Source organism: Alligator mississippiensis, chromosome 15 (assembly GCF_030867095.1).
Source record: "Alligator mississippiensis isolate rAllMis1 chromosome 15, rAllMis1, whole genome shotgun sequence".
Taxonomy (NCBI): Eukaryota; Metazoa; Chordata; order Crocodylia; family Alligatoridae; genus Alligator; species Alligator mississippiensis.
This window is the reverse complement of record NC_081838.1, coordinates 19,781,421-19,804,568: the sequence shown is the minus strand read 5'-3', so window position 1 is coordinate 19,804,568 and position 23,148 is coordinate 19,781,421. Positions and strand designations below refer to the sequence as shown.

Genomic DNA, 23,148 nt, shown 5'->3' with positions numbered 1-23,148 from the left:
CAAGACACTGAATCTGGGCTAACTACTGAGGTCAAAAGAGCATTAGAGGTACTAGCTTGAATAGGACTGTGTTAGGACAACTTCAGAGAGGTCCCATGAGAGAACCTGCATTAAAGTTTTAGGAATTGAAACCCAAATAAGACCATGTACAAGATGAAGCATGGATAATCCGTGTAATTGTATTACAAAATTGAGGAATTTTAAGAATATGCAGTTAAGCGAAGGGGTAATATGTGGTTAAGCATGACAATCAGCTTGGTTAAAGGATTTAATCATTTTATTTCTTAATGTAAACTCACAGAACTGATTACAGGATTTAACTAGGTCACACCATTTTATTCAGAAGAATATTACTGTCATCTGCTTTTCTGTCATCAGCTTTTCAACTTTCTTATTAATACAACAAAAATCTGGGCATCTTCTAAATACCATTTTTCCTTTTCTATTATCCTTGAAAGAAATGTTTATATTTTAATCTAAAAATAATCAGAAAGGAAGAATTCTATGTACATTCGATGATATATTAGTATAAAATAGACATCAAGCCTGAGACAAAATTAATAGCAAAAAGAATGTCAGTGTTGCGAGAAGTTTCCATGACATGGCAGCATGGAGGAGCAAAATGTTCTTGTTGGAAGGAAAAATATACAGGATTGGATGCACTGTTTCAGATTTTAACTTTATTTTTTTAATAGGGTGGATCACTCATTAGTGTCAGGGTTTCAGTGCTTGGATTTTTAATTTAGACAGTGGCTGACAGTAAACTGTAAATTTGAGGGAGATGCAAATGTTGCTTGGGTAGGATTTTATGGTAAAATGGCTGCATCTTGATGATCAAAGATTTACAGTTTATTCACACTGTGATTACTTAATCCATGGTGTATTGTAAAGCAATTTTAATTTTAGTTTTACAACAATAAGCTAATGAAAGTATTGTTCTGTATTTAAGCCTTCCGGTCAGCTCTGTTTTGTATGGCTATTGAGAACACAGATTGTCTGCAAATGAGTTGGATTACTTTCTTGCGTGTCTTTTATTGTAAGCTGTTTATTTTGGCCAGTCTGTCTCGGAATGTTTCTCATCAGATTTAAGGGCTGTCAAATGGTAGTAGGGATGACAAAAAACAATCACAACAGTCTCCTCTTCCACCAAAACGTAACCAAAAGGAGCAAAATCCTTTTTAGAAGTGCTAATTCTCATTCAGCTATCCTACAGAAATGTCACCTGTTCAGCTCCTAGTCCTTTCTAATGATCTAGTATTTGGAAAAGGTGGTACCTTTACAGCACAGGTTCCCAACCACTGATCCACGGCTTGATACGGGCCATAAAGGGTTGGCTGCTGGGTCGTGGCATGAGTCCCCTGCATGGAGCCCCATCTGTCTGCCTGGGCAAGCGGCTTCTGCTGCCAGCAGTTAAGTGTGGAGTTAAAGCTGGGCAGCCCGGGGAGGGAGGCATCTGGCTCTGTGTGTGTCCCGCTCCCTCTGCCATGGCTGTACCTGGCAAAGTGCTGCCTGCACAGCAAGTACTGGGGCCTGTGCCAGGTCAGGCAGGACCCCCCAGCCTTGCCTGCAGCTGGGAGTGGGGGATGCAGATTGGGAAACACCCAGGGCAGAGGGCAGGGAGGTGGCTCCTCTGCTTGCTCCTAGGGAAGGCAGCGGAGCCCTTTCTTCCCGAGCAGCCCCAGCTGATTTCCCCTGGGCCACTGGCTTTGCAGCCCCCTCTCCTGCGGGATCCCCTAGTGCCCGTGGCTGCAGTGCCCCAACCTGCACCTGGGTACAGATTTAAATATTTACAAATTTGCATGTTTAAATATTTACAAATTTAAATATTTAAAGTAGATTGTTTCTGTACCTGGTCTGCCTAAATTCTTTGAGTGAGTTTGCTAGTCTGCAGTATAAAAAAGGTTGGGTGCTACTGTCTTACAGCAGTAAGATAGCATTCAAGAAAAGGAAATAAGTTTTCATGGTGCTCTGTTAAAAGCTCTAGTTTATTTATTTTTTTTTAAATAAAGCTTTTGAAATCACTGGCCTGAGTTAAAGACTCCTAAAGGTACCATTCAAATTTTGCATAAACCTAATTTAAAGAGGAAGTTTAGAAACTGCTAATTCCTGCTTAATGGAACAAGGTGGAACTGGTTCTACAAGAAAGCTGCTGCCATCTTTCTTGGCCCAGTGGCCTGGAAACTGAGAAAAATGTAGTGTAGGGTTGGATATAAATGTGTAATTTAGAATGAAGAATGTTAATGATAAACAGGCTTTTTGGAGGAGGCCTCATGCTGACATCTGTCTTACCTTATAAGAAAGGGCTCTCCTTGTGACAATGAGAGCCAGTATCAGCATTTGGAAACCATCTTGTTTTAATATTGGTTTGATCATCTCAATTCCCCAGGGGCGGTACAATCACCTACTCAATATCTTCAAAAAATGCCTGGATGCTTACCTTGCTGGGGTCATCTAGCCCCAGCAGCCTTTTCTGCCCAAGCTCATGGGGGCTGGACCTGATGATCTCAAAGTCCCTTCTAGCCCCTGGCATCTATGAATCTGTTTAATTGTACTTTTTTTTTTTCTTCAATTGTCAGTGCTCAGATTATGTTCCACCAAGGTCCAGATTAACTGCAGTTACGCAGGAGAAAGACTTAGCTGTTTTATAGACACTTCCATGAAAAATTCTGGTAAATGTGCAGTGGTTTTGAGAAGAGCAAACACAATTATTAATATGTATAAAGAATGGGACACCTTATATTATTTTCTTTCAATTTGGTCACGCTATCTTAAAAAGACAAGGCAAAAAAGAAGTTCAGAGATGAGTTACAAAAAATGGTTAGAAACATGGAGAGACTTCCATTAGCTGAGACTAAAACACTGGACTGGTTTATTTAGAGAATGCATAGATAAGAAAGGACATTATGGAGGGTATACAAAGAAAGGAATGAATGATGCAGTGAAGATAAGTGAGGCATTCCTGTTTACTGTTCTCATAAGGAGCATGTGGTAAACTTAAACTTAAAAAGCAATACATACAAATCTGATTATAGGAAAGCCCCTTTTTAATTAGCCTATAATTACACAAAACTTCTGACAAAGGAGCAAACTGGGGAAAGAAGGGCTTTAGATGAGAAGGGCTGCAGGGGGAGTTGGAGGCTATAACGGGTCTGGGAGCAGTGCAGGAGCAAGGGTCTTCAGTTTTTATAGGAGTGCGCTTTATATGCATGTAAGGTTGAATTTTCCATACTTAAAATGGTGGTGGTTCTAAAATATTGGAGAAAACATTTATTTAAATTCCTGATTTAAAAAAAAAATTCGTAAGTTTTGGGGCTGGCTGTCTGAGTGAGCAGTAATAGGAAAGACAAGATTTGATGTTGCAGAAAAAATATTGAGGAGCTGCCTCCAATTTTATTTTTGGAATAGGAATAAAAATTTAGCTTTTAAAGCAAAACATGGACTTTGTTCTAAAATGAGAAACAAAAGGAATTTTTTAGTTTGGAGTATTGTATATTCTTCATTGGAGGGGAAAATGAGAACATTACTAATAGATCTGGAATGAGAATCTTTTGTGTTATGACATTTGCTACTTTGTGAATCTTGTTTTCCCGGTGGCCAGTAAAGGTCTTTTCCTCTCTTCCCTTTGCAGGATGGCGGACACCGACCTTTTCATGGAATGTGAGGAGGAAGAGCTGGAGCCGTGGCAGAAAATCAGTGATGTGATTGAAGATTCTGTTGTCGAAGATTATAATTCAGTTGATAAAACTGCTACGGGTAAAGAGCTATTTTAGTCTAGAATTATGCAAGACATGGATGTTGTGCTGCACAGTATCTATATTTAATTGGAAACTGCAGTGATCAGTTATGTCCTCTCCAGTAAATATTTAGGTATCAAATGACATATACACTAAAGTGTTAATTTTCTGAACAGTTAGACATTCCTGATACTCTTCACTGTCTCCATAATTGTGAGTGGACCTTCTGTGCATGACAGCGGGAGCTGACATTTTGGTGGTTGTTCAGCAGATAGACCTCCTGCTTACAACGATGTTAAGAAATGGGAAATGTCCATGGACGGAATCCATCGGAAAAAAAGATTTTCAAAGTTGTTAGAAAGCAAGGTGTCTTTTTGTTACTATTTTCAGAGGAGGCAACTTTAAGCAGTTACTTGCCTAATGTAAATCAGCCTAAGTAATTGTTTTAAAAAGCAGTCAATTTATAATTCTCAAGACAAATGGTTTGTCTCTAGTTCTTCACATCTTACATTGTACTTTACTACATTTAAATGCTAAGTAATATAACTACTATGTTCCATCTAGCAGCTTTGAAAATCTGACACCCCGCCACCTTGTCAGTATGAATAGCATTTCCTTGCTTATATTGTCAGACTGTCAAGATGACAACTTGTATGATTCTTAATTACTCTTCTTTTTTTTAACACAATTGATTTTTTTGATCCTGATCTTGTGAACACATGCATGCTTAACTTTAAGTACCCATGTAGTCCTGTGGAGACAAGGTTCTTTGGGTAAATCTGATACCTTTTATTAGACCAACTCAAAGTAAAAGATACCAGATTTACCCAAAGAACCTTGTCTGCCTAAGTCCTTAGACCAACACAGCTACAACCTACACCCCTGTAACATGTAGCCCTATTGACTTCAAATGTACATAGTTTGAAGAGTCGTGAATCTTTCTTGTTCATACTTAAATGTGCTTTTTAGAATATCTTTTCATACAGTAGTTTTCTTTTAACGAGTCTGAACATTAAAGAGACATAATAGGTAGATAAAACTTCCATTTTTCAATCATTACTTAATAAATCCAGTTTAGTATCTAAATTGGGTTCTTTTATATAAGAACAATGCTTCATAAATATTGACTTGAGCTGTTATCAACATGTTGAATTTGGCTGTGCGTGAAATTTAAACAAAATATATATTAAAATCATGATTAACGTTAAATGATTTATTTAAAACTAAGGAGTAGGCATAATATGAATAAAATATTTATTCACTCTCCCTTTGATTCATCTGAAATTCTTGAGAGTCTGGTGTGTGTTTAAAAAGAAAAAGAAGTATTTTCCTAGCTATGTATGTGGGTGGAGCAGACTGGCATATTGCGTACATTAGTCTGTTGTTTGGCTATTTGAATTGCTTTTTCTTTGCCTTTTGGCTAAAATAAAGCATAGCATCAGTTTAATATTTTGTACCAATAGGGGCTGTGTTATGCTGTAGCACGGGGCTAGTTCTAGCGATCTGACAGGTCTCTTGCATGTCTCATTACTGTGATTCTACATTCTGATCCTAGTGTGAAATGTGCTGGAGGCATTCTTGGTACTTAAATATCTTGGCACTAGCTGTTTGGCACATCTGGTAGTAAACATTGGATGTCTAGAAGAGCGTTTGATACTTGGACTTTTAAAAAGCAAGTAGCTGATGAGTATAATGGAAGGTGAAGAAGATGTAGCTGTGGTTCCCAAAGAGGGGATGTAGTTTTACAGCTTTCTGGTGCCACCTTTTTTCTCTTGCTCTTCCTGCTAGAGCAGAATTCGAGGGAGCTTTGTGTGGCAGATGGGGATGATGCCAAGATAGATGGTACCAGGAAAGAGAGAGGGATTCAGTCAGGGCTGGGTGGGAATGGGGCATGATCTGCTTAACAAAGAAATCATCATGGTGTTGAACTGGTCGAATAACTTTCCTTGCTTGTGCTGCTTAGTAGAAAATACGGGGACAAGAAAGCAGGATTTCTTGAAAGTACAGGATTTACTTGGTGCAATAGTACAGCAGTACAATCAAGTACATGCTATCATAGCATCTGTACAAACACGTTGTACTACCTCTGTGCTTTTTTTTTTCTAAATGTGATTATGCAATTCCTTCCTGGCAGTTTCAGTGAGTCTGCAGCCTGTTTCTGCCCCTCTGCCAATTGTTGCCCATGCCTCCATAGGCGGCAATCTCTCTACAGCCACGTCGGTCAGTAGCAGTGGGGCTCAAAATAGTGACAGTGCTAAGAAGACACTAGTGACACTGTTTGCAGACGACAATGGTAAGCAGAACCACTTTCAATATTTAGAATGCTTTGTACACGTGGGTCTTGAGGGGAAATGTTAGGCCTCAATTGTAGCTATCCTGTCTGGTGCTGTGATCCTGTGAGATGTTACAAACTCAGCAGGGATGGGTCAGACCAGTGTTTAAATGGGAGACCTCTGAAAATCTGCAGGTGCTGGAAGAAGTAGTGCTGATTTTTCTTTCCTATACCTTGGTACCAAACCCAGTGCCCTGACATTGGGAGAAACTACTGTGATTGTGTTTGCTTTTAGATAAGATGGAAAACTAAGGGCCTGTCTAGTTATGGTTACCCGGGTACCATCAGAGTGCATTTTGCAAGAGCAGAGGTGTTAAAATGGAATTGTTAGCCAACTTCCAACTTGAGCAGTCCTCTTGCCTTCAACTTTTCCTGCTCTTTGAGTTGGATATGGTACTTCTCATTTCTGATCCTAAAATTGTTGTTCAGTTTGCTGTTAGGCAGCTGTCTTGTTTCATTTTCAAGATGGCTAAGGTAATCTCTCTGGGTAATTTTGTATTTCAGTGCATTAAATTAATAAAGTATGTTAGGGATCCTTTTGGGGATTTAAGGGACTATATAAATGTAAGATTTATTAGTCAATGTTTGACAATCCCACATTTTAAAGAAAAATCCAGTACTAGTTTTCTATGGAAAAGTGAGTTCTGATATCCAAGTAAAAAATCAGGAGCTATACTTTATTTGGAATAGTGACTTGTTTATTGAAAAGTAGGTTTTCAGAACATTCTGAAAGCCTTAGCTAAGACAGCAGTACGTATATTTTTTGACGTTCATTGTTTCAGTGAGAAAAATTAGGTTTAGAGGGAGGCTATGAATCAATTACAGGTACTTAATAAAAATCCCTGTGATATTAGCATACTAATTAGGTTAATACTAAAAAAGCAAAGCATGTATGATTACTAGCTGATAAAATTCTTAAAAGGCTATGTTAGCAATAGGCACCAATCAGTAAACCTGAACTTGGGAAAGGGGTATCCAGATCTCTACATTTGGAGGGTCACTGTCCAAATGTTTCCAAATCTCATGTAGAAGGTTGAATTGTGTTGCAACTGAATCCAGAGCATTATTTATCACATCACTAATGACTATACCTCTAATCCTGTCAAGACTGACAAACCCCCTCTTATTTGTCCCTTTTTTTCTTTATTTTTTGAGGGGGGCAGTCTAAAAATAAGTGTCTTGGTAAGCTCTTGCCATGGGAATCTAATTCAAAGCTGCAGTGTCTCATCTGAGCATGTAGGGAGGAGGCCTAGAGACTGAAAACAAAACCTGACTGTTTTGTCTGCCTCTTTCAATCCCTGCTGCATAGTCTGAATGTGCCAAACATTCCCTTTGGACATCTAGAACATGGGCGGGTTAGCAGGATTACTAGTACAATGCCACAGGCTACGTTGAAAGAAAATTTCAGTATGTATTTTATATAAATCACAGATACACACAAAGTTCTCTCCCTAATGAACTAGATCCAAGGGCACTAAGTACTGTTAGTGCCCATGCCGTGAATGGTTAGTATCACATTCCTACGCAGCTGTTGCTCCAATAGCTATATTAAAGATTTGGGGCATAGTTGTGGTTAATCATGATTATCTTTTTTCTGGCTGTTAAGAAAGTGTTAACAGTTGTCGTTGGACAAATGTCACTGCCTTCAGTTTATTTAATCCTCAGGGAAGAGATTAAAAACTTCAATCACATTTTGCTTTGACTTCATCTGTTGCTCTCCGTAGCTATTTTTCTTTGTGTGGGGCTTGTAGAAAACCTGTGGCTGAACGACAATCCAACAGTCCGTGCAGATGAATGAAGAGATGCAACGTGCAGCATTGCAGGGCTTGTTTGCTTAAATGGGGGTTGCCTGAACTCTACCCAACTTCGAATGCCATTGGCAACTTGCTGTAACCTTGGAGCTGCTCATCGTTTGCTCTGGTCTCAGGCTGCACTGAAGTACCGCATGTTGGGACCTGTGGCCATCACGGGATGTACTTCTGCATATTGAGAAGCATTCCTGAGGGCTTGTAGAATTTTTTGGCCAACCCTTGACCAGGAAGCAACACTTTGATCCATGCAGAAATATAAAGCAGAACTTTAAAGGGAGGTATGTGCAAGGGAGCAATACTTGGGAGGAAGGGACAGTGTCAGTACCTTGCGGGGTCTCAGCAGTATGTGCACAGACTAGGTTGGTGTCAAAGTCTAAGTTATCACTGCTAAGGTCTTGCATTAAGGCACAAGTTGGGTTAAATTGCTGTTTGTGTTGTTTTTTGGTGTCTGTTAGAGACAGAACTGGCAGCCGTATGGAGTGCTGGAATGTATTATTGAGAGCATTGTAGGCAATGTGGAAGTGGAAAGGAATGCATAAGTTATTCCCTTTAACTTATCTTAAAAAAAATTGAGACTGGCTGATTGGGTTGTGACCTACTGCTAAACGTAATTTTTGTTTGCTGATAGCAGTTTCAGTTTGTAAAGAGTGTTGGGATTCCTTGGGATGAAAGAACTATAAAAACACATCTATTTTCTACATCTCTCTAGAGTCCTTCAGTTTATATGAGTTAGGCTAGATTCCCTTCTTGATTGCACAGGTACAACAGAGGAGAGAGATTTTGCCCATTAACTTTTAAGACCAGAACTAAATATATATATATATAGATTCAGCTGTGAATATGGCCTTTTCATTCCTGAGTAGTTGCTTTCTGAGGCAATACTCACAGGGGAATCCCTTTTGGTTCACTGCCAGTGGGGATTTAAATGGCAGAGTGCCATATGGACATCTGTCACCTCTACAATTCTGGTTGTCTCTGCTGTCCCAGTAACTCTGAGGATCAGGTCCTGGTTTAAATTGCAACTATGGCTCACAAAAGGAGCCACATCTGGAGTTAAGCCAGCTTTCAGCAGTTTGTTTTTACATTCATGGGCTGTCTTGTTGTGCATTGTTTTATATTAATTAAAGAGTTCCAAATCAGAGGACTCATTGCAAAGGGCCCGTTAAATCTCTTCCGTCCTCTGTCAGCCAAGATAAACAGTGTTTCCTTAGGACTGGGGTGTCAAACAAATGAGTTGGCAGGCCAGGTCTGGATCATGAGGCTTTTCACAGACCAAATAGTCCACCTCTGGATCTGACCCGTGGAGGATCAGGCTGTGGCTGCTTGAAGCCACTATCTACCCAGTCAGGAGCCAGGGAGTTAACCACTCCTGTGCTCCACCCACATTGCCAATTGTCACTGATTTTAGTTGCCATCAGCAATTGAAAATGCTAAATTGGATAGCACCATTCACCCTCTGAGTGCTTTCTGTGCTGACACAGCAGCTACAGCAGCCACAGCAAACGGGCTGAGCGGTGGCACCAGAGGTAAGTGGTGATGGCATTAACTCCTTTGCTTCTGGCAGCTGCAGCCAGAAGTTCCACAGACCGGATGACCCACCCCCGGGTGTTGTATGTTCGATAGCCCTACTCTGGGATAAAGGTACTGCTACACACAACCTAGCAGGCCTAAAATATAACTTACCCAAAACAACAATATCCCCGTTAATAAAAATGCAGCTTCTATGCCAGCTGAGCCTTCAGTAACCAAGTCGGTGTGGGACTTCCTTCATGGGGTGTCAGACTTCTCAATATTAAAACATCCTAGACACTAGCTCACCAGAAGAGCAGAGTAGGAGGGCATAGTGGAGTGGACTCATGCATTCATGAATCAAATAATAGAATTGCAGAAGCTACAGATGGAAATTACCTATTAGCTATCTATTCCATCACCCTGCTAGAGCTGGATTGTTCTCTACTGCTTGATTTTAAAGTCCGAAGCTCTTGGGCTTCCACTACTTCCCTTGGGGAGACTTTTATAGTCTAGTGTAATTGAGCTTTCAGCCAGTCTTTCAAACTGGCATTCAGCCTGAATTTTCTTTGAGTACTCCTTGTTACACACATGTGTCCCATCCTAACTAATCCTTCTCTCTCCCTGGTGTTTACATATGTAACTAGAAGGTGTAATACTTGTTTGTCAGCTTTGATTTTTTTATAAAGGGTTGCTCTGGTGTTGCTAATAAGAAAATGTGATAGGTGTACATTGATGTGATACTTTGACTTTTTTAATAAATCCCCCATCAAATCAAAATGTATCTTGTAGTTCTGTAACACTTTTCACAGTAAGAATCACAAAGGGATTTCACACCTGAAATATTGAAATTAGACAAAGGAAATATTTTGTTTGTGACTAATGTACAAAAACTGCCTAATGGCACACAACAAGACTATATGGCAGATTAGGACAGAAAGGGAGAGAGAGTGCCACATCCAGTTAAAACAGAATGTCATTCTTTCCTTGGGGTGACAGTCCACACAGATTCCTTTCTGATACATATGTTCTCCATGCACATGGGATTAGATGCTTTCATTTTCCATTGGGCATATTGCTGGGTACCTTCATACCGCCTCATTTAAGGACTTAAAGTGTTCAGCACAAAGGTGTCCTCTTAGCATCTGTGCATCTCCCACAACCGTGAGATGGAGCTCTGTAGGATCTGCTTACTCCACCTGCCATGCAGTTTAGTTGGTGTGGGTTTCTCTCTGTCACGTATTTATTGCCAACAAGTGTAATTTTCATGTTTTAGGTAGTTCAGCTCTCATTTTCCCCTTGTACTAGGGTTCTGGGATTGGGTCAAAAGCCAAGTCGCATGGATTTTAAGACTGGTCCTTATATGACACTTTGCCCAGTAAAAGCATGCCCTTGGTCACAGCATTGTTTTTTCTTAGTGGCCCTGGCAATCCAGGACTCCATCTTGAGATCCCAAACCACATTCACTACAGAGTGGACTGTCTGTCAGTATGTCAGCACTGATGTCTGATGGACAGAAAGGTGCCGCACACCAAAGATGAGCCTGGCTGAAGTTGTCCTCCCTGGCAGACTGGGACGAAAGGGTTGTCAAGTTCATGATTTATCATTTTAATTCATCCATTGGCCATAAAACTGAGAACTTCTGGTACCTAGGCACTGCCTTCTAAGTCAGTACTAGGGTCACCTCTAAATCAGGTACAAATTTGATACTGACTCTTTAGGACTCACCAGTGCCTCAGTATTAGGAGCCTCAGCATTCAGTGCATCTGAGATAGTAGTCCTTCCACCTTGGTACCCACTACTGCAGCATCTAAACCATGTGCTGTGCTAAAAGACTTATAAAACCCACAGACAGCAGTATCTTCTCCTTAAAAGATTAAAGGTGGTGACATATAAACAGAAGCTTCTGGGTCACTGGTACCAACCTCTCCTATGCTTGGATAGGGTACACTTGAGAGACTGGCCCTCCCCTTGTAGTCCTTTTTCTCTTTCTCAGCTGAGTATAGCAGAGGTTTACCTCTCAACCAAGTATCTTCCCCTGCCTGAATAGCACAGGGACATTCAGAGAGGGATTCTAGAGAAGTTTAGATAAAAAGCTGTCTAAAGCTCCCAGAGGTTGCTCTACTACTTGGTACCATCCTCCATCTCTGTACTTTTACCCGTATCAGCTGATAACAGTTGTGGTCTTATCAGACATATGGGGGCATATAACCATATTCCAGAAAACCTATTTCATCAACTGTCCTAATATCTCAATCACTGTTCCTAGAAACAAATGAAACCATTTCACAAATGCCTAAAAGGCATGAGAAGAGCCAGAAGCATCAGCTGCAAAGGGAAGAGCAACTGATGTCTGCTGTTTTCCTCATTCACGCCTAATGATATAATGAATCTACCTAGATCTGTCTCGGTTGTTTAAGGCAGGGGTATCAAACAAACAGTCCTTGGCTAGATGTGGCTTGTAGAGCACTGTGATCTAGCCCATGGGTCCTGGGCTGACCCCACACACTGTGCAGCATGTGGAGTTGGTCTGATGTGTGGGCTAGACCTGGCTCCATGGGCACTGCATGCGCCACAAGGAGGCAGTCCAGGGCATGCTTCACATGAGGGACCTGCACTGGACCAACCCTGAGTCTTGGCTCCAGAGTCAGTCCAGATCAGACAGCACCAGAGCCAGCACCTAAGGTGGATCTGGTAGAGCATTGCATGCAGCATGTGTCCCATGCCAGCAGAGAGGTTCAGCAGGTGGTTACACTGGTTAGGACCCACCATTCTAGGGTCCTGAGTGCTGGTTGTAGTGCATGGTCCCAATCTGGCCCACAGACTGGCCAAGCAACCCTCATCTGGCCTACTGGGCTGGAGGAGTTGGAAAACCTTAAACCAGGGGTGTCAAAGAACTAAACGTGTCTTGGAAGGAGTCAAAGGCAGGCAGTGTAGTTGGACAGGATCTTGGATAGTCTACCTCTTTCTACACCAGCAAGGCTTACCATACACTTTGTGAAAGTCTGCTGAGACTGCAAAAGTATATGGTATACATCTACATTTGTCCTGGACAGCTGAAAAGAGATGACAGGAAGCAACGGATCCTTGTTAAGGGATTTGACTATTTCTAATTGCATCTCTAGCAGTTTAGGAGAGATCAAAACAGCAGAGGCTTACCAAGCACATGCTGAGAGAGAAGGATGAAAAAAATTGGGCTTCATCCCCTGTAAAGTTTCTCATGCAGCTAGCCTTCAGATGGAGACTGACTATCAAAAGGTGTCTTCGTTTATAAATAGGCTTCTCAAGAACATCAGGAGGAAATAGTCTGTCATAGCCGATGGACATCTAATTGTTAATACTTCGCTCCAAGCTGTGCTGGATGCATTTGACACCACATTGTGTGCAATGGCCATTAGAATAACTGTGTTGTGACTTCAGTCCTGTGGGAACCCTATGTAACAATCAGGGAAGTTGGTTATTTGAGCTACAGACTTGCCAGTAACAAAACAGATGTGTCCATCGAGTCCTTCAAGGATCCCAAGCCAACGTTTATGTTTTTAAGAGTTTCTGTGTCCTGACTCAAGAAGGCGACACTCCAACACCCATCCCTCAGACATTGCTCCTCTGGTCAGTCTTGCAGTCAGCCGCAGAAAATCTTGGAGCCACTGTGGAAGACATGATCCTCGGCTTCCAGCAGGCAGTAGGTTTGAAGCAAAGATTGAGAACCTGCGGGGCCACGTGAGGTTTTCTTTTGTCCTGTTGTCCGTCTTAGTTTCAGGATTTTATTAAGCAAGCATTACCCTGGAATGGTGGGTCCTAACCAGTGAAATCAGTTTAGTCTCTTCAGTTTCAATCCTTACATACACTTTTTCTGGGAACCCATCTCATGACAGAGTGTTAAAACAAGTAGATCCTTTGTACAGCTGGAACCGAAAAAGGATATACTCTTCAGGAGCAGGAGGTTTTATACCATTTCCTTATTGATCCCAAAAAAGAAAAGGGATTGGCCGTCCATCCCGGACCTTCAGCTCTCAGTGTCTTGTCTTTATCCACAGTTTCAAGTTCAGGATGGTGATACCAGTCTGTAATATTTATTCTCATTAGTTCTTCAGGGCTGGTTTGCTCCTCTTGACCTGCAGGAGGCTGGTAGTGAGATGCCAGTTCATCTATCCCATAAAAAATGCCTCTGATTCCTTATAGGAGCATCTCGTTACTGGAAGAGGTCCTGTGTTTTGGTATGTCTATGGCCCCAGGGTTTTGCACTGAGTATCTGGCAGTAATGGCAACTCACTTAGAAGAGAAGAGGAGAGACCTGGATTCACCTAATTACTTAGTGACTGGCTGATAGGAGGAAAGAGACCCAAGCAGGTGACTGACTTGGATATGGGGAGTTCACAGCCCCTTGGGATCTCACTTAACTTCAAAGCCGATGATAAAAAAATGTGCAGACACCAGCTTGGAGTACTGTGAAACTCAAGATCAGTGAAAATTTACCTTCCACAAGATTCCAGACAAAATGAAATCTCATCCGCTAACTTTGAGCTGTCTCAAGAACATCAGTGGGAACACATCTGAGAGTTTTAGGTTGTGTGCCCTGTTCTCAGTCCCACAAGAAGTCCTTGTTAAGGACTGGTGGAAAGACTTCTTCAGCTGTGCACTATAGTACCCTTCCCAGCACCTCGTATTGCCACATTTGAAAAAATGGAATCAAGATATTGGAACCTCAGAATTATGACGACAAAAATTGACTTTACAAATATAATTTTCATCCTTTAATACAGGCTCATGTTGTCTTAAGCAGCAGATGTTTTTACTACTTTGTGCCTTGTCACCTCTTGGGATGTGAGTGTATAAAACTGCCGCTACTACAGTCTCACTCTTAGGAACAGTCACATGTGTAATTTGCCTCTGAGTGAGTCACTGTGCCTAAGGAACAACAAGAAGACTATTCCCATGTGGTCTGAAGCTGGAAAATTGATCAAATATGAACGTTTTATTTCAAATGGTCCCCTCAAGGATCTTGTCTCCATACTGACATTCTAGAACTTGGAGCTATTGACACGGTAATGCAAAATGTTTCCTGCTTCTTCAAAAATCCATAGTACAGATCCAGATTGGCAGCAGTACAGCACTGCATTGTGTCAACCGAGGGGAATCATCCCTGTTCTGTCAGGAGGTCATGCAGCTGGGTATCTGGAGCTAAATCATATCAGTGGTTTTGCAACTTCTTGGTCTTCAGAACACCTTGGTGACTTAACTCTGCAGGCAGTTTTTCACAACCAGAAATGATCTGTGAATGGCACAGAGGTTCAGACACTTCTCACAAGTGGAGATTCCCAAGAACAGATGTGTTTTGTCACTGACCAAAGTGTTGAACATTTTTTTTTTTTTTTTTTTGTAGAAGGGACTTTAGTCATGATGCATGCCTTTTTCATCCGCTCTACTCAGCACTGGTGAGGCTGCAGCTGGAGGACTGCATCCAGTTCTGGGCACTGCACTTTAACAAGGACGTGGACAAGCTTGAGAGAGTCCAAAGAAGAGCAACCCGTACGATCAGTCTTAAAAGGCAAGCCATACGAGGAAAGGCTGAGGGATCTGGGGGGACTCTTCAGCCTGAGGAAGAGAAGGCTGAGAGGGGACCTGGTAGCCGCTTACTGCTACGCAAGGGGAGTACATCAAGGACTCGGTGAGCAACTGTTCATCAGGGCACCCAAGGGGAAAACCAGGAGTAATGGCCACAAACTCCTGGAAGATGAATTCAGGCTCAACATTAGGAAAAACTTCTTCGCAGTCAGGGTGTCCAGACTGTGGAATAAGCTCCCTTCAGAGGTGGTGCAATCATCTACCCTGAAGATCTTCAAGAGGCAGTCACCTTGTTGGGACCACCTGACCCCCAGTTATCTTTCCTGCTTGGTGCAGGGTGCTGGTCCTGATGATCTTCTGAGGTCCCTTCTGCCCTTACAGTCTACAAATCTATGAATCCCCTGAAGGCAGGGACTGATGGATGTATGCCTTTCCAGCTGCTTATTCCCATGATAACAAGGGTAACACTGAAACATGATTATAGTAGTTCCAGCAAAGACTGAGCAGTTCTGCAAGTTGGATCTATTGAACCTTTTGATGTAGCTTCTCATCACACTGCTAGCTCTGCCTGACAGTCTTCAAAAACAAGTCAGATTTTATATTGGAACTCAGCTTCCCTATTTCCAACAGCCTGGATGCTGAGTGGATGACACCTGCCAAAAGAAGTAGTTCGATAGAAGTTCAGGACATTTTGCTGCAAAGCGGGATATTTTTTAGCCAGACTTACTTGTAAAGCTGGATTTTTCTGTCTGGGATCCATATCCATTCTATCCCCGCAGCATTGCCCGCCCATCCTGGCCACTCTTGCAGTGACATAATTCCTGAAAAGCCTCATACATAATCCCCCTCCTTTCCCAGTTTGGAAAGCGCTAACCGCAATACTATGTTAGTAGACTTGATGGATTCCCCTTTTGAACTCTAAGAAACCAGTTCCTTCCCTTCTAGTGCACTTGGGACACGTGTACCTCAGGAACAGAATCTGTGTGGACAACACAGCTTAGAGAACCAGGGTTCCTGTAGGGTGAATAACTTTCAACCTTACTGGTTTTTGGCTAAGACCCCAGTGTTAACTACTTGTACAAGTATCACCCTAGAATCATTAATGATCTTGGTTTTCTAATTCTTGAAAGACCCCATATCTGGCAGCATATACCAGCTAATATTGGCTCAGTAACAATTTGAAGAACAACACTCCCTGAATTGCCAGTACTGCATGAAATGCTTATTGAAAGGAGGTCCCAGTATAATTCTTTTGTGTGTGGGATGGTGCTAGTGACTTTTTTTTGTAGAGTGTTTGCCTTTCTACTTACCAACGCAACCTTAATTCAGCTTTCTTGTGCGTATACATTTTGATACAATCTTGAGTTACATGATCATATGCTATTTTTTCCACAGGACCTCTGCCTCAATCAGTGCACAGGATCAATGCTGCTGACAGAATGGGTAGCTATTCAGTCCTTCTTTTTATCCTCATTATTCAGTATGTAGCTCCATGCCTTTTAGACTGTGCGCTAGTTAAATCCTGAATACGGTAGTATAAATTTACTCAATGTGACACTCATTGCTGCCATATCTGAGTGGTTCACAAACATGAATACATTTGCCTTCATAGTCTCCCTGTGAGATAAGATGGGAATGTTTCAGCTTTACAAAGGAGGATACAAAACAGAGAGACTGAAGTCAGCAATATTAAGTGTCCCACTAATTTGGGAAGTCCAATTTATGATGTCTACGGTTTGATCTTTTCAGAGCATTTAGTATTGCTTTAATACTTCATGTAAATAAACATGGCTCTTGACTTCAGTTGTAATTCTAGCTCTCAGCATGTTTTCACACCAGGCCCCAAGTGTCTTAATTGAGGCATGTAGAAATTGGGAAAGATACTGTAAAGAGTTAGTTATCAGTCAATTTCCCAGTATCCAGTGAAAAACGTAATGGAAAAAGCAGGGGTAGAATTTACTTCTGGGTAACAAGTCCTCTGCCTCAGGCCTGGGACCACCTTTTTTCTACCTACACGCACTTTATTCATTCACTGCTGACTTTCCAACATTTTTAAAGAGATAAATTGCTACAGACAGCACAGCCTCATTTGCTTCACAACCTTGATTCATTCCCTGAGCACCACCTGTTCTGTGCACAAAATGAGGCAGGGATTCTGTGGAAAATACAGCGTGTAATCATGTAATTAAAGTCAATATTGTTATATGCGCAAAGGGGGGTGAATTAAGGTTGCACAGGCAAACTTTCCTGGAATTTCCTAACTTTTTAGCACTTGACTTTGCAACCACACAGTTCTTTTACCCTACCTGTCTTAAAAATGTAATAAAATAATTTCCTAAGCTTATAAAAAAAAAAAAAAGCAAACCAAACAGACCCAGAGAGCCAGACATTGCATGACATCACATGGAGTCATACTAATCTCCATGTGGTTCAGTACGAGGGTTGGGTCTTTAAATCTGCCACAGGGACTTGAGTTAAGCAGTTAACTGGTAGCAGTAGGTGATGTGGACCAGCCAGCAGAGGGGAGTGAGACACACACTTTGCCAGCGGATTTCACCTTGGTTTGCTGTCATCAGCAAATGATGGGGATCCAGAATCCTGACATTGTTTTGGGCTTTGTTGGGGGTGTTTTAAGTGGTTAAGACTGTTCTGCCCTGTGGCATCCCTGTGCCTTTTCATGTCCCCTCTTTTCTTCCCCTATCTTCATTTAATTCAGCATGTCAAGATCCTTTCTTCTCTTCATTTTGTCTGGATGCCAAAGGGGAGATCGCTGTCTCTGCTGTGTTCTCAGTCTCCCTGCTCTTGGTGCCAGTGTTACCTTAGCCCCTTGGCTGCCAGGAAAAGTTTTGCAGTGATAGTCCTGATCAGTCCCTACATTCTCTTGCAGCCTTGGGATTGAGCATGCTAGCACTCTGTGGGGAGGGCACAAGCTCACGTTGGTTGCCATATGGGAGCTGTGTGGAAATAGATCATGCTCTTGGAGAATAATGCAGCCAGCCTCTAACAAATCTCCAGAGTGCGCAAACTGAGATTTTCAGATGCAAATAACTTGGTTCAATTTGAGATGACTAAAGGCACATGCCAGAGACTAAGGAGATTTCTGTTGCAAATTTTCAAATGTCAGAAATTTCCAAAATTCCGGTTACAGGCAGACATCTGTCATGGAAACCTGTAGTCTGAACTGTTAAATTTTTGTAAAAATTATTGTGCCATTTTTGGTTGCTTATTCTTAGGTAACTTTAACTAGAGGCAGTGCCCGCTGCAGCTGAACAGTTAAAATTTCGCAAAACTACATGCAACTGAAAACAGTTTTATAATAGAAAGTGTTAAGCAACTCTGTAAGGAGTATTACTAGAAATGCCTATAATAGAAACAGGCCGTGGAGGCACGTTGGGACACAACAGTAAGGAAACACCAGCATTATCACTCTCACAAACCAAAGGGATTGTGTTGGAATATTTTATATAATGTGTGATATTAAATTCAAAGAACACAAGATACTGTATTTCCCCCTGCTTTAAAGCCTTTATGCAGGGTAAATGAAGTGTTACCCTGCTTTAATAAAAAGTTCCTGAATCAAAGGACAAAGACTTCAGAGAATTTTAAGGTATTTTAGTGATCTTGATTACACAGTATGACTCTAGTGCGATCCAAATATGCTTGATGATTTTTCTTTACATTGAAGCTGCATGTGAGATTGGATTGTGCCAAGAGGCACCGGATACAAAAGGAAGAGGGGCTTTGTGTCTTGATGGCAGCCATGTGCCCTTCCAGGTTTGGGTTGTACCAGGAAGCAACACAGCCCTCAGCATGATGGTTGTGGCATCTCTGTCTACTTTTGGCAGCGCTGCCTGGAATTTCTACAGCACTACAGGATGGTTGTACTCCTGATACAACCCTGCACACTGGGGCTTGCTGCGGGGGTCTGTCTCTCAGCTTTTTTTTCTCAGGCAGTGTTAACATACCTGGAAAATTGCTTCACCAGCTAAGAAACTTTTTCTAATCCTTTTATGATGCTACAGAGGTGTTCAGAGGTTGTGCTGGTGCAGAAGGAATCCATCTTTGAGATTTTTTTTTTTTTTTTAAACTGCCTATAAGTTTTGGATGCCCATTTTTCCTCAGGCAGCTCAGAAAATCTCAGTGCAAGTGTTAAAATTGCTAAAAGGATATGTGGGAGGGGTAGGAGTTCTGGATAATGTTTCTAAATGTGTGTTCACTGTAACTAATTCTAATTGTAGAGGACAAAATTTGTCATTGATTCTTCAGAATGGAAAGTTGGAGGGAGAGGAAATAATGGATTTTAGTCAACAACTGCTTTCTTTTTCTTCTTGCAGCTGGCAACCCTCTTGTTCAGCAAAGTGGACAGCCATTAATCCTTACCCAGAACCCAACCTCAGGTCTGGGCACAATGGTAACCCAGCCAGTATTGCGACCTGTACAGGTCATGCAGAATGCCAACCATGTTACTAATTCGCCAGTGACCAGCCAACCTATTTTCATTACAACCCAGGTGAGTGTTGTGTGCTTTCACCCATGCACCGGGGTTCTTGGGGATGGCTGCATACAGACTGAGTGTGCCTGTGAGAGGAACTGTTTTAGTAATTAAGAAATCAGGCGCCAGTTTCAATCTTGCCTTGTGTACTCTGGGCGTTGAGCTCGGGTTGTAAATCTGCCTCTGTTCGAGTTCAATTGTATTCAGTAATGACTTGCTTTTCAGTAGTCCCTGTGTTGTGGATAATTTATCTGCTTAATATTGATCTGAGCTTGCCAAAGCCTTATTGCACTGAGTTGGATTTGAAATAGTGGTTTTGTTTCATTCATTTTATGGCCCCTAACTTTATCAGAACTTCCATTGACTTTTGGAAGTTTTGCCTAAATAAGGACTTCCACGTTAGGCCTAGAACAAGCTGCTACATTGAAATGTTTGACTAGTCTGTGTTAGTCTCTTGCAGTTGTTCAAAAAATTGCTGTTAAATTAATAAAGTGGATTCACATATTATTTGAAAATTCCTTGCTGGTCAGTCTTATTATTTGCAGCTTTCACTTTGTTCTGTCCCAAAGTACTTGAACTCGCTCCCCTTTGAGGGTGACTATAGCACCTGTTAAGCCAGTAGAAAATTATTTCCATTGATTTTTAGCAGGGAGCAGGAAGGTAGCCAAAGGAGAGGATATCAACAGGTAGAAACAAGAAATTGCACTTCAGGACCCCAGTTCTAGCGGGAAGGGAAGGGAACAGAGTGGCCCCACTGCGGTGATAGGAATGATGCTGCTCTATTGAGAGCCTTGCTGCGCAGATTACTCAGTGCTGTGCTGCTTAGTTTACAAAAAGAAAACCTAAACTCTTCCAAAAAAAAATTGAAATGCTGAGAATAAAAATACTTGAAAGAACAAATATTATTTGTTTCACTGGATCCCTGTGATCGTTTGCATCTGGCATTGCTCTGGTTAGGGCTGCTCATGTCAAAATTCTTTACGTTTTCTGACAGGTGTGTGGGAAGGGTCCCCTGTGGCTGGATTTCTCCTGGGATCCAACCCCAACTGAAATCAGTACAAAGACTTTGTGCTGAATAAATGCTGGTTCTGTCATGCTGCGGCTTCTCAGGAGTGTTTGCCGAGTTGCTCATTAAATAACTCTGAAACGTATAGGATCTAGGCCAAAATTTACCTAGCAAACCCCCAAGGAGAGAGTTGGGGAACACTGCTCAGATGATTATACCAAAATGTGGTTGGAGAATTGTGCTCTGATTGTCTCTGTGTCGAGGTTGTTGGGATCAATAAATTAATGATGAACTTACTTTTTAAATGCAGGGATTTCCTGTGAGGAATGTGCGGCCTGTACAAAACACAATGAATCAGGTTGGAATTGTCCTGAACGTACAGCAAGGCCAAACAGTTAGACCCATTACCCTAGTCCCAGGTGAGGAATATATCTATTGAGACAGATGAGGTTGTGACAGTTTTGTTTCTGTACAAGCAGTCAGATGTAAAGCTAAAAATACTATTTGGAAACCTTTTCCTTTCCTACATGACCGTTGGCAGCTGAAGGCTGGAATTCTCCAAAGTGCCTGTGGCCCTGAACATTTTGCTGCTGCATATCATCCCATTGGTCTCGCTCACTGTCATAAAATTGCATGCGTGCATAAGTGCTTGCGGGACTGTGAGCCCATTGAGTGTGAACAGGGCTTGTGTTCTTAGGTTATTTAAGTCCTATGTAAAAATACTACCTGAAATTGTAGGAAATGGAATTTTTACCTTGTCGGTTTCTGTGTTCATTTCACCCTTGGAAAAGGAAACTGTTTTCTGGTGTGTTGAAGAGCTATGATCTCCATTTAAAATAGGCAATTTAGATTTCTGACTTGTCAAAAAGGAGCTAGTATCTGACTGCATCTTGTGTTCTTTTCAAAGCCCCAGGTACACAGTTTGTTAAACCAGCAGTTGGAGTTCCTCAGGTGTTCTCTCAAATGGCCCAGGTGAGACCAGGTACAACCATGCCGGTCCGACCCACCACCAACACTTTCACTACGGTCATTCCGGCCACGCTTACCATCAGGAGCACTGTACCACAGTCCCAGGCACAACAGCAAAGTAAGTCCACTCCCAGCACCTCCACAACTCCTACTTCAACGCAACCAACAACACTTGGACAGTTAACTGTGCAGCAGCCAGGGCAGTCCAGTCAAGCTACTAACCCCAAATTAGGTAAGACTTCCCATGGAAAGTGATGGGACCCATGACACTGCTTATCATTTGATCTTCAAATGTGTGGCCAGGTGGCTCAGGCATAGGAGTGGAAGCCAGAACTCCTGGGTTCTACTCCTGGCTCTGTCACTGACACACTGCATGACTGTGGGCAAGTCCCTTAACCACTCTTTGCCTCAGTTTACCCATCTGTTAAACGGAGGTAATCCTTCCATATCTTCCCTGCCCATATGAGAACTAACTAATTCTTGTGTGTAGCCTGCTTTTAGATCCTCAAATAAAAAGCCCTAAAAAATGCATAATGTTCTTTATTAATCATTTGTATGTTTTGGATGGTGAAGCTGTAAAATTAAGGAAGGTATAAGTGGATACTAATTATTTCCTTTTTTTTTTGTTCTTGCTTCATAGTACAAGAATCAAAGGATTTCTCAAAAATAATGGGAAACAGCTCAAACAAATTAAAATACTTCTTGACACAAATGGTTCAGGCAGTATAATTAACTTTAGGAAGTTAGTGTCAAATATATGGCTGGATTTAGAAAAGGAGTGTGGATCATCAGTTACCTATACATACATCTTGTGTTTCTGAGTGGAAGCTGTTAGCTGGAGGGATCATGAAAGTACTTTCCTCCCCCAGTCCTCAAGACCCAGTTCTAATGAATCAGGTATTGGTCACTAGCTACCAGTGGGTGTGTCTACACATTGTCCTATGGTGCCGTAGTAATCACGTGGGTGTACACGTGATTGCCAGCTACGACACCGGTAGCTGTCACACTCCCCAGTTATAATGTGCTGCTATGGCAACGTACTTTTGGAAGTACCAACGCACGTCGCCGTATGGCAACGTGTAGATGCACCCAGTGTTTACCAGAATTGGTGGATTTATAGTCTTACGTGGTAGACCTGTAGTCTGATGTGATACGTCAGGAGGCAGGATACAGGACATGCTAAACAAGGGGTTCACCTGGTACATTAGATCTGATATTTCTAAACATCCCTCCACTCTCTGTCCTTTTGGTAGTGAGCATTGCAAGCTTTGTGACGGTGAAAAGACCTGGAGTGACTGGAGAGAACAGCAATGAGGTTGCTAAGCTGGTGAATACCCTGAATACCGTCCCTTCACTAGGGCAGAGTCCTGGTCCACTTGTGGTTTCTAACAACAGCCCAGCACACGGTTCCCAGAGACCCAGTGTTTCGGAGTCATCATCACTAAAAGGTACGAACAATAGCAGCTATATTTTCAGTCCTCTTGGTGTGGCTGAGAACCCAGCAGCCTACAGAACTTCCAAGTATTCTGTTTCTGGAGCAGAAAATGTTAACAAAGTATGTTGCAATTTCAAGGAAGAGGGGAAAAGCTTGTGTCAAGCAGCTGTACTGTTGAATGTTGTCTCTTGATTGGCCTAGAGTTTTACTTGGAGGCTCTTTTATCTTTATTATGTGGGTGCCTGATCACAGAGTGGTCCATACACAAAATGATTAGAGGCATTGTCTGTATATA

General features: G+C 41.9%; 1 protein-coding gene across 9 annotated transcripts in view; it reads left to right on the top strand.

Moving 5' to 3' along the window:
- Positions 1 to 23,148, top strand: part of POGZ (pogo transposable element derived with ZNF domain) — a 46,302-nt gene that overhangs the window by 10,143 nt on the left and 13,011 nt on the right. For 2 of the 9 annotated variants that reach the window (XM_059718090.1, XM_059718089.1), the window contains exons 2-8: positions 3,629 to 3,753; positions 5,869 to 6,027; positions 16,347 to 16,394; positions 19,286 to 19,461; positions 20,760 to 20,868; positions 21,357 to 21,650; positions 22,672 to 22,866. In XM_059718090.1, coding sequence (XP_059574073.1) covers positions 3,630 to 3,753; positions 5,869 to 6,027; positions 16,347 to 16,394; positions 19,286 to 19,461; positions 20,760 to 20,868; positions 21,357 to 21,650; positions 22,672 to 22,866 — 1,105 coding nt within the window. In that variant the 5' untranslated portion in view covers position 3,629. Of the gene's footprint in view, positions 1 to 3,628; positions 3,754 to 5,868; positions 6,028 to 7,790; positions 8,156 to 16,346; positions 16,395 to 19,285; positions 19,462 to 20,759; positions 20,869 to 21,356; positions 21,651 to 22,671; positions 22,867 to 23,148 lie in introns of those variants that run through there. The other 7 variants (XM_059718092.1, XM_019478944.2, XM_019478943.2 and 4 more) reach the window with 7 other exon arrangements.